Source organism: Cavia porcellus, unplaced genomic scaffold (genome assembly GCF_034190915.1).
Source record: "Cavia porcellus strain 051 isolate PalLab524CR breed Dunkin Hartley unplaced genomic scaffold, mCavPor4.1 scaffold_32, whole genome shotgun sequence".
Lineage (NCBI taxonomy): Eukaryota > Metazoa > Chordata > Mammalia > Rodentia > Caviidae > Cavia > Cavia porcellus.
The window spans coordinates 16,414,280-16,422,486 of record NW_026947515.1 but is presented as its reverse complement, the minus strand read 5'-3'; the positions used below and the strand labels follow the sequence as shown (position 1 = coordinate 16,422,486).

At 43.4% G+C, this 8,207-nt stretch overlaps 1 protein-coding gene across 2 annotated transcripts; it reads right to left on the bottom strand.

Annotated features, from left to right (window-relative positions):
- Nucleotides 1-1,037: 1,037 nt before the first annotated feature.
- Nucleotides 1,038-8,201, bottom strand: Ddx5 (DEAD-box helicase 5). 2 transcript variants are annotated; one of them, XM_063242429.1, is made up of 14 exons: nucleotides 8,183-8,201; nucleotides 7,409-7,595; nucleotides 6,089-6,254; nucleotides 5,708-5,804; nucleotides 5,492-5,625; nucleotides 5,301-5,366; nucleotides 4,861-5,002; nucleotides 4,615-4,775; nucleotides 4,370-4,542; nucleotides 3,840-3,950; nucleotides 3,580-3,641; nucleotides 3,442-3,501; nucleotides 1,963-2,187; nucleotides 1,038-1,743 (listed from the first exon to the last, which is right to left on the bottom strand). In XM_063242429.1, the coding sequence occupies exons 2-14, from the start codon at nucleotides 7,450-7,452 to the stop codon at nucleotides 1,340-1,342; spliced, it is 1,845 nt and encodes a 614-aa protein (XP_063098499.1). In that variant the 5' UTR covers nucleotides 7,453-7,595; nucleotides 8,183-8,201; the 3' UTR covers nucleotides 1,038-1,339. The 2 variants fall into 2 exon arrangements, with proteins under 2 accessions (XP_063098499.1, XP_003465980.1); XM_003465932.5 differs by lacking the exon at nucleotides 8,183-8,201 and having other exon boundaries at nucleotides 7,409-7,636.
- Nucleotides 8,202-8,207: the final 6 nt, after the last annotated feature.

Here is an 8,207-nt window from a genome sequence, read left to right as displayed (position 1 = left end):
TTCTACGTTAAAAATCATGAAATGACTAACCATATGCCATTGAGAACAGTTCAGGATGGTCTGAATCAGTTTTCAATGTTAATAGTATTAGAAACTCCACTCCCCACCCCTGCAGTTTCACATTTCAGAGGTAAAGCATTAACACCAATCAAAGCCTTAAGGTTACCCATTTAAATGGAGCCTCATTAGACCCACTTTCCTGGTAACACACACCAGCCTCCTTGGGAAGACATTCAGGCCTACTTTTTAGCCACAGCTGAAATAAATTACAGAGGCTGGTGAGCCAAAGAAGTTAAACTTAAAACAATTCCCATCTTTCTAGTAATGAACCTAACATGAAGACCTGTACTGTACTTACTGTGCTTTTGGTTACTACTTCCTGATCAACCATTTTGATAAGGTTTTTCTCCCTTGGTAAGAGTATGATAGACCTTCCAGTTTTTAGACCTCTAGAATTCCCTCAATTATTATAAAGACATTCATAACTCCCAGTGTGACTAGCCAAGAACCTCAGAAGTCTGTGAAGACTAGACTCTCTAACCTGCACTATAGACATTGTGCAAATTCAGTTCATAGACTCAAACTTAGCTTGTGGATTAAATCAAAAGTGTTTCAGCTTTGTTCATCTGGTAATCCACAGTACGGCTCTAAGTATAATCTTCTGAAAAAGCTGTTTGAAGCTCTTTTGTACTCCAAAAGATTTTTGAAAAGGAACAGTCACCTACATTGTTCTCACTCTACACAATTATTCCCTATTATCTTAGTAGTTATAAGAAAATAGGCTGGCTATTAAATGAACTTCCCTGTTGAAAGCAACCGATAAAGCTTTTATGCAATTTGGCCTGAAGAGAAATTTACTCAGATCACTTTCAATTCTTGCAAAATGGAAATTTTTTGAAAGGGCCTTAATATCCCATCCCCAAGAATGGCAGTCACTTTATGATTAAAAAAAAAGTGAAATAAAACAAAAAACCGTACCATCTAAGCAAAGTTTTACAGACATCATATATGTAAAATAAAGTACAATTTCCACTAAGTCAGTCTTCAAATATCTTTTATTGGAAGGCCATGCATTGCCTTCATTTATTGTATTTCAAATCACTGTACAGTTACTTTTGTGAAAACACTGTCTGCATTGTCTAGTACAAAAAAAACCTAAAAATTGTTTCAGGAATGTAGAGAAATATCCAACTTAAATAGCGAAAAAGTGCACCATAATTACTGCTGCACTGCAGTCATTTCTGCATTTCCCATGTTTCTTAAATAACTATCTTGTCTGATAACACACAATATAAAGAGCAATTATGAAAAACAGACATTTACATATACTTCTAAAGTCTTATTGAGAATATCCTGTAGGCATTGGATAGCCAATCATAGGTGCAGCTGCAGTAGCAGGATATGCATATGCCTGTTGATTCATACCATTGTGCATATTTGCAACATTACTTCCATATTGCTGAGTGCTATCATAACCATTCTGGTAAGTCCCTGTTGGATTACCGGTCCTAAAACTGGTCTGTATACCAGCAGACACAAAATTACTCCCAAAGCTCCCATTGGTGTAATTTGCAGCACTGTAAACACCATTCTGAGTTTTTGCCCCAAAATCTCTCTTAAGTAGACTAGAGTAACCTCTGTCATAATTTTCCCTGTCTCTAAAGGTATTAAATCCACCCCTTTTGCCTGCAGAGTATCTGTCCCGCCGGTCATCCTTCATGCCTCCTCTACCCCTGGAACGACCTGTTAAAAGAGAAATATTGCAAACTGATTAAACCTATGGCTAGTGATTAAATCATTACTAACAAAAAAACAGTTATACTCATACTTGGTCTGAACCATTTTTATTCTCAAATTCACACTTCTGAAGATTCTACTCACTCTCCAATGCTATTTAAAATGATTTGCAGGCAATGCTGCAACTGCAAAACCATCACTTTTCTTATCAAAGCCTAATCTTACCTGAACCTCTGTCTTCGACCAACTGAAGCAACTTGGGATTAATTGCTTGATTAGCTTCACGAAGCACAGAGATAAGGTCGCTCACTTGCTTTATGTTATTAGGTGTAAAGAAAGTGTATGCTGTGCCTGTTTTGGTACTGCGAGCAGTTCTTCCAATTCGATGAATATAATCCTCTGAGGAGTTAGGGTAGTCATAATTGATGACAAATTTCACATCTTCCACATCTGTAAGGTGTTGCAGTGTGGCAAAATAGCAATGTACAGAGTTTTGCACACCACAACAGCCAGACCAAAAATAAAAAGTTAGACAATTGTATTCCCAAGAAGGTACGGGCTGCAAAAAATACAGTTAAAATGGTTATCCATTCCCTGTAGGAATACCATTTAAGTTGAAAAAAGAAAAAAATAAAAAGGGGGTGGGGAGAAAAAGCACGTTATCTGTGTTGTCATTACCCACCCAGTAATGGAAGCTTGCCGAAAGGAATGTGTATTTTATCCCTAGAAGATTCCCAAATGAACAAGTCCCTTTTACAGATCATCAAGTGACATCTGAATGCTTCTGCGCAGTAGGGCCACTTAAAAGTTTCACAGCAACCTCTTCACGTGCTCATTTTGAGGACCGTTTAATGTACAAGGTCCTTTGTATCACATACTCATCAGTAGTTCAAAATTCTGGCCACACTGCTTGTCTTGCCAAGACCTTAAAACCGCAGCTGCAAGAAAAACATACCTGTCCCCCAAAAGTTGTTTTTATGCAGTGTCTCGTCTAGGCAAGCGCTTCCAAGAAGCCAGGATTCACTTGAGAATGTGTCTCTCTCTGGCAGGTCTCGACATGACGACTACTGTGTAGGCTGAGGGAGGAACTTTCAAAGCACTGCTTTTCCCACTGACTTAAGTGTGAGAAGTTGCTCCTGCTCTAGGTCTCATGTGCCAGTACTCACCAATTTGTAAAAGGCTTAGTACCTTTTAAAGCTGCTCTCTCCATTTCAAACTTGAACAAAAATTTCATTGAACATTGAAGTTTGGAAATATTTCTTCGACATTTCAGCAAACTCACTGAAACTCAAAGACCCACAGATCACAGTGAACAGTTTGAAACAATGCTGTACCATGGCAATCATGCAAAGCATGGGACAGAAGAAATACCACGGCAGTGAACTGTGAGGGTAACTTCCATTTCCCCTCCCCCGGAGAGAACAGTTTATGGGGCAGAGGTGGTATGTTCTGCCCTTTGAAGATTACTGGCACACGTTCAGCTTTTCACCTCTCTAATCGACTGGAAGCAGCCAGCCGATCACTAGTCCTCCATCCCCCTCGAGTCCTCCGATTGTCATGCCTAGGCCTTGCCACAAAGACTGCACCTTTATGCGAAAAAAACTTAGAAAAAATGCAGAGGTTAAAGAAAGCAATAAACTTTCTTTAAAAAACTATATGGAGATCTTCTGGGAAACCAAGCCATGAATGCGAGTTTGTACTAACCTAGCCCTCTGGAGGCCACATCTGTAGCAATCAGAATAGGAGCTTTTCCGTGTTTGAATTCTACAAACAAAGATACATGACCATTAACCTGAGTAAAAATCCGAATGAATAACGACGTTTTTATTTTGTGATACTTACCATTTAGAACCCAGTCACGCTCCTGTTGACTCTTGTCACCATGGATACCCATGGCAGGCCACCTAAAAGATTTTAAGATTAATATTTTAAACCTGAGACAGACTATCAGATCTCTTTATTTTAATCACAGATCTCAATTTCATCCAGGAAGTTTTACTTATACTATCACAATCCCCATCAGTGAAACCCGTAACTACTGCTTCTGATCTCAAGTTTGTTTGCCCTTTTCCAAACTGTTTGAATAGACTAAGTCTACATACCCATCTCTCCTCATCTTTCTGGTAAGCTCATCACATCTTCTTTTTGTTTCAACAAACACAATGGTTTTGTTCTCCTTCTCACTCATGATCTCTTCCATTAGACGAATAAGCCTGAAGATTTAAGAAAAATTGTAAATTTTAAGAGAAGTGCAGTTTTGGTTGCACATTATAGTCTGATTCACGCTTTTATCTTGCTTCCCACCATTCAAAACATGGCAGGAAATTCTTCTTTCATGGATTGAAATGCATTCACTTCATTCATAGTTCTAGGCACTGAACTTAGGCTAACTGAAGGTACATCTCCAGTCCATCTGAGACAGTCTTGCTAACCTGTGTGACTTGTGATCTTCCAGCCTCAGTCTCCTAGCATGCTGGGATTGCAGGCCTGTGCCACCTCACCCAACTAAGATAATTTAAAATGTATGTATTCTTATTATTCCAAGCAACTTACAGTAAATACAACCTATGAAACAAGTAACTTCCACTTAATACAAATAATATTCTTAAAAAGCTGCTAGACCTATACTTACTTTTCATCCTTTTCTACGTCATGACATACATCCACAATCTGAAGAATGTTGTGGTTTGCGCTTAGTTCCAGTGCACCAATGTTAATATGAATATAGTCTTTTAGGAAATCTTCAGCAAGCTGTCGCACTTCTTTTGGCCAAGTTGCACTCCACATTAGGGTTTGCCTATCAGGCTAAAAGATAGAGAGGGGTTAGACTATAGCCAGAAATAAAAATGAACTTGAAAAGAATATAAAGGCACTTACTCTTATCTGATCCACAATCTTCCTTATTTGAGGTTCAAAGCCCATATCAAGCATTCTATCTGCTTCATCAAGGACAAGATAGGTTGTTCTTCTCAGATTGGTTTTTCCACATTCTAAAAAGTCAATCAGTCTCCCAGGTGTTGCAATACAGATCTCCACACCTTCAAATAAATGTAAATATGTTAACTACAGTGCCTAGAACATGTATCGCTATCAGTGACAGGCCTTGTAGTCTTACACACATACCTCTCTCCAAATCACGTATCTGTGGTCCCTTGGGAGCACCACCATAGATGCAAGTAGACTTCAAGCGACAAGCTCTACAGTATTCAGCAGCTACCTGCTGCACTTGCTGGGCCAATTCTCGAGTTGGTGCCAGCACCAAACACTAAAGTAAAGAGAAGCAGCTTTTAGCACAGAATTAGATACTGGTTTTGCTTCTTGTATGAACATTGGTGGTGGGGGTGTAGATTGAACCCAGGTGGACTAACTTTAAATTACTAGTCTGAACTGGTACATCCTTCCTACGCCATCCAATACTAAAGTAGCTCCAGCTACACAAGGTAAGAATAACCTCTCTATATAAGCATCACAGAAACAAAAATTACAAATTACTATAAGTTTTGCTATGTGTTCTACAAGACCCTGCAGTATCCTAACCATAAAACTTGAAACAATATACTTACAATAGGTCCATCACCTCTCTCTAGGAATGGCTGATGATTGATGTGGACGATGGCAGGCAGCAAATACTATTGAGTGGAAAAGAGGGACAAATCATCCTAAACAAATCAGTTTGTTTTTATTTCCATTTCATGTTAACATTTATCACCTGGCAACTAAAAACAATTAGCAATGTAATTCCACTGAAACTTACAGACAATGTCTTCCCAGATCCAGTCTGGGCTACTCCAACCATATCCAATCCACTTAGAGCAACTGGCCATCCCTGAGCTTGAATAGCAGTTGGTTCAGTGAAGTTCTGCCTTGCAATCACATCCATGACGTTTGCTGCAATCAGGAATACCATACCACCTTAGTAATGCAAAGATAAAAATTGAAGAAGGGACCAGAATAATAAACAAGCACTCACCAGGGAAGTTTGCTTCATAGAAATTTAGAACTGGTTTTGGACAATTGTGACCTCGAACTGTAATTTCTTTGCTTCTTCTATAGGTCTCCACCTCTTGCTGCAAAACAAATTAACAGTAATTTTTGTAAGTATGACAATCTTTCCTAACTATGCAGCTAACAAGCCCATAGCTTACTCCTTTAAAGCAAGTTACTTTTAACTATATCCATATACAAAAATCATGTATCTTAAAATCCACAAAATTCTACTACGCTCAAGCAGAAAATTTACAGCCATTCTTCCAAGTTAGAAAAATTTAACTGTGCCAATACAGTCACTGACATATCCTATTAAAAGCCATCACTAAGTTATTGCCCGATGAAGCCGCATGAAATTACTCACTGCTGTGCGCCTAGCCAAATCTGGGTGTTCTTGGTAAAAGTTCTTCTCAAATTTGGGAAGCTCATCAAGATTCCACTTCTTTTTTACTAGTTTCTCCCCAGGATTTCCAAACTTCTTTCCAGACAGTGGACCTGCTCTACTTCCTCCAAATCGAGGTGCCCCAAAGCTGAAATTAAAAAAATTACATTTTCCAAACATCTCTACTTGTGTTTGTACTCACACTTACCATCTCTCAGCACCAGTTAAAATAGATTTCTGGAGGTATACAACCTGTGTCTTTAATGACAATCATTCTGTCAGCTGGCAACATATATACTGTTCCTTGCATCCCAAGTACACACCATTTGGGCCAAACAACAAACCTGGCATTTATCAGGCTGGAAAACTGCCTCCTCTTTAAATCTTAGGAATAGGAAAGATTAACACCTTACTATTCTATCTAGTCTTCTCCAGGAGCTTAGGAATTACGTGCCCACAAGAACAAGAAGGGAGGAGCTTAACAGCGGTGTTATTTTTACGACTGTTTTCAAGCAAAAGGAGCTCACGGATAACGGGACAGCACAGGCACGGAGAGCACCAGGAGCAGGGGGGCATTCAGCAGCGCGCTCGCGCGGGCGAATCGCGTTAGGGGAATCCACGCGTTAGCGCTCGCGATCAAGGTAGCGAAATTATATAACGACAGGAAAAAAGAGAAGGAGGAGCAGGCGACTACCGGGGGAGGAGTCCCGACCCGGGCGGAGCCGGCCGGGCGGCGTTCCCGCTGGGGCGGCGCTTCCCCCTTTGTCTCGCATTTCTCTCTGCGCCACATTTTCTCGACGCTGCCATTTTGAGCTCCTCCGCCGGGCGGGGTAACAAAGGCGCCGCCGCCATGTCCGAGGCCGGCATTTTGTATCCGCGGCTCAGCCCACGGCCGATCCCGCTGGCGCCGGCCACCCCGCGGCCGCACCGAAGGCCTCGGAGGCGACTCCTCCGTACCTTTCCCGGGTCCTCCACACACCTCCCCCCGCACGGCACCCAACGGCGGCTCCTCCGCCCGCCTCACGGCGCCGCGCCGCCCTCCCCCCGACAGACACTCGGGTTCCCACAACAGCTGCCGAGCGGCCGAGGCCCGATGGCTCCCGGGCCCCCACTCCCGAACACAAAGCGAGATTCAAACGGCACATCTCCCTGGCGGCTTTTTAACCTATCAAAATGGCGCAAAAACTTCCGCCTATAGAGAGGCTGTAGAAGAGGCAGAAAAGACCGACTTCCCAAGGCGACTCCCCACCCGCCATCCCATCCCCCCACCTCGTCAGGCCTGACAGGAGGGCTCCCACTCACCCTCGATCCCGGCCGCGGTCCCGGTCGCTCGAGTAACTCGACATGGCGTCAATGGTTGCGGTTGGCGGGGAACGAAGTTAAGAGAAATGGGTGCGACGAGTCGCTGGAAGCGGCTTCGGCGTCGGCGAAGCCTTGTGGGGGCGGTAGCGGCGGAGGGACCTCGATGACAAGAGCCGGAGCTACAAACCTAGAGACCGGCAGAAATGAATGAGGTGCCGACTAGCTGCCGGCAGCCGGTTTTATAGCCTGGGCCGCCTCCTCCGCCGCTAAGAATGCTGGGAGCCGCTCTACGCCCTAATCGCCCCGCCCCCTGCGCAGAGGCCGCAACGCCCGCCGGCGTTACGGATCCGCCATCTTCTCGTCCCTCCCTCCGTGCTTGTTTCCTCAGACGTCCGTTTCCCCATCCCTTCCCGCTTGGGTTCATCTACCACTGTGACGCCTCATTCCACTCTCTTGACTTCACCTTTTCCTAGTCCTCCCACATCTCAAGTGAGGGACTTAGCCCTTTTCCAGGCCAAAGTCAGGCGATTAAATGACCAATACAAGCCAACCCTCTCTCCCCACTTCGGAGATGTTTACGTCTACGGAGCCCCCACGCCCATAACCAAATAAGTCTTTAAGGCGGAGCCTGGCATTGTCACGTGACCGTCCTCACCAGGTGAGAGGACCGCACTATTTCCTCATTTGGCGTCGGCGGAGGAATACATCACGACACAGTTCACCGGAAGTGGCCGAACTAATGCCCCAGGGAGACCATCGGCGCTACGGGGTTACCTAGACGGTCCAACTCGTTGACTGG

Coding starts and splice junctions, on each gene's coding strand:
- Ddx5 (XM_063242429.1), bottom strand. CDS start 7,452: ATGTCGAGTTACTCGAGCGACCGGGACCGCGGCCGGGATCGAGG. Junction 4,543..4,614: donor AGATTGTGGATCAGATAAGA/GTAAGTGCCTTT, acceptor TCTATCTTTTAG/CCTGATAGGCAAACCCTAAT. Junction 1,744..1,962: donor GGTCGAAGACAGAGGTTCAG/GTAAGATTAGGC, acceptor CTCTTTTAACAG/GTCGTTCCAGGGGTAGAGGA.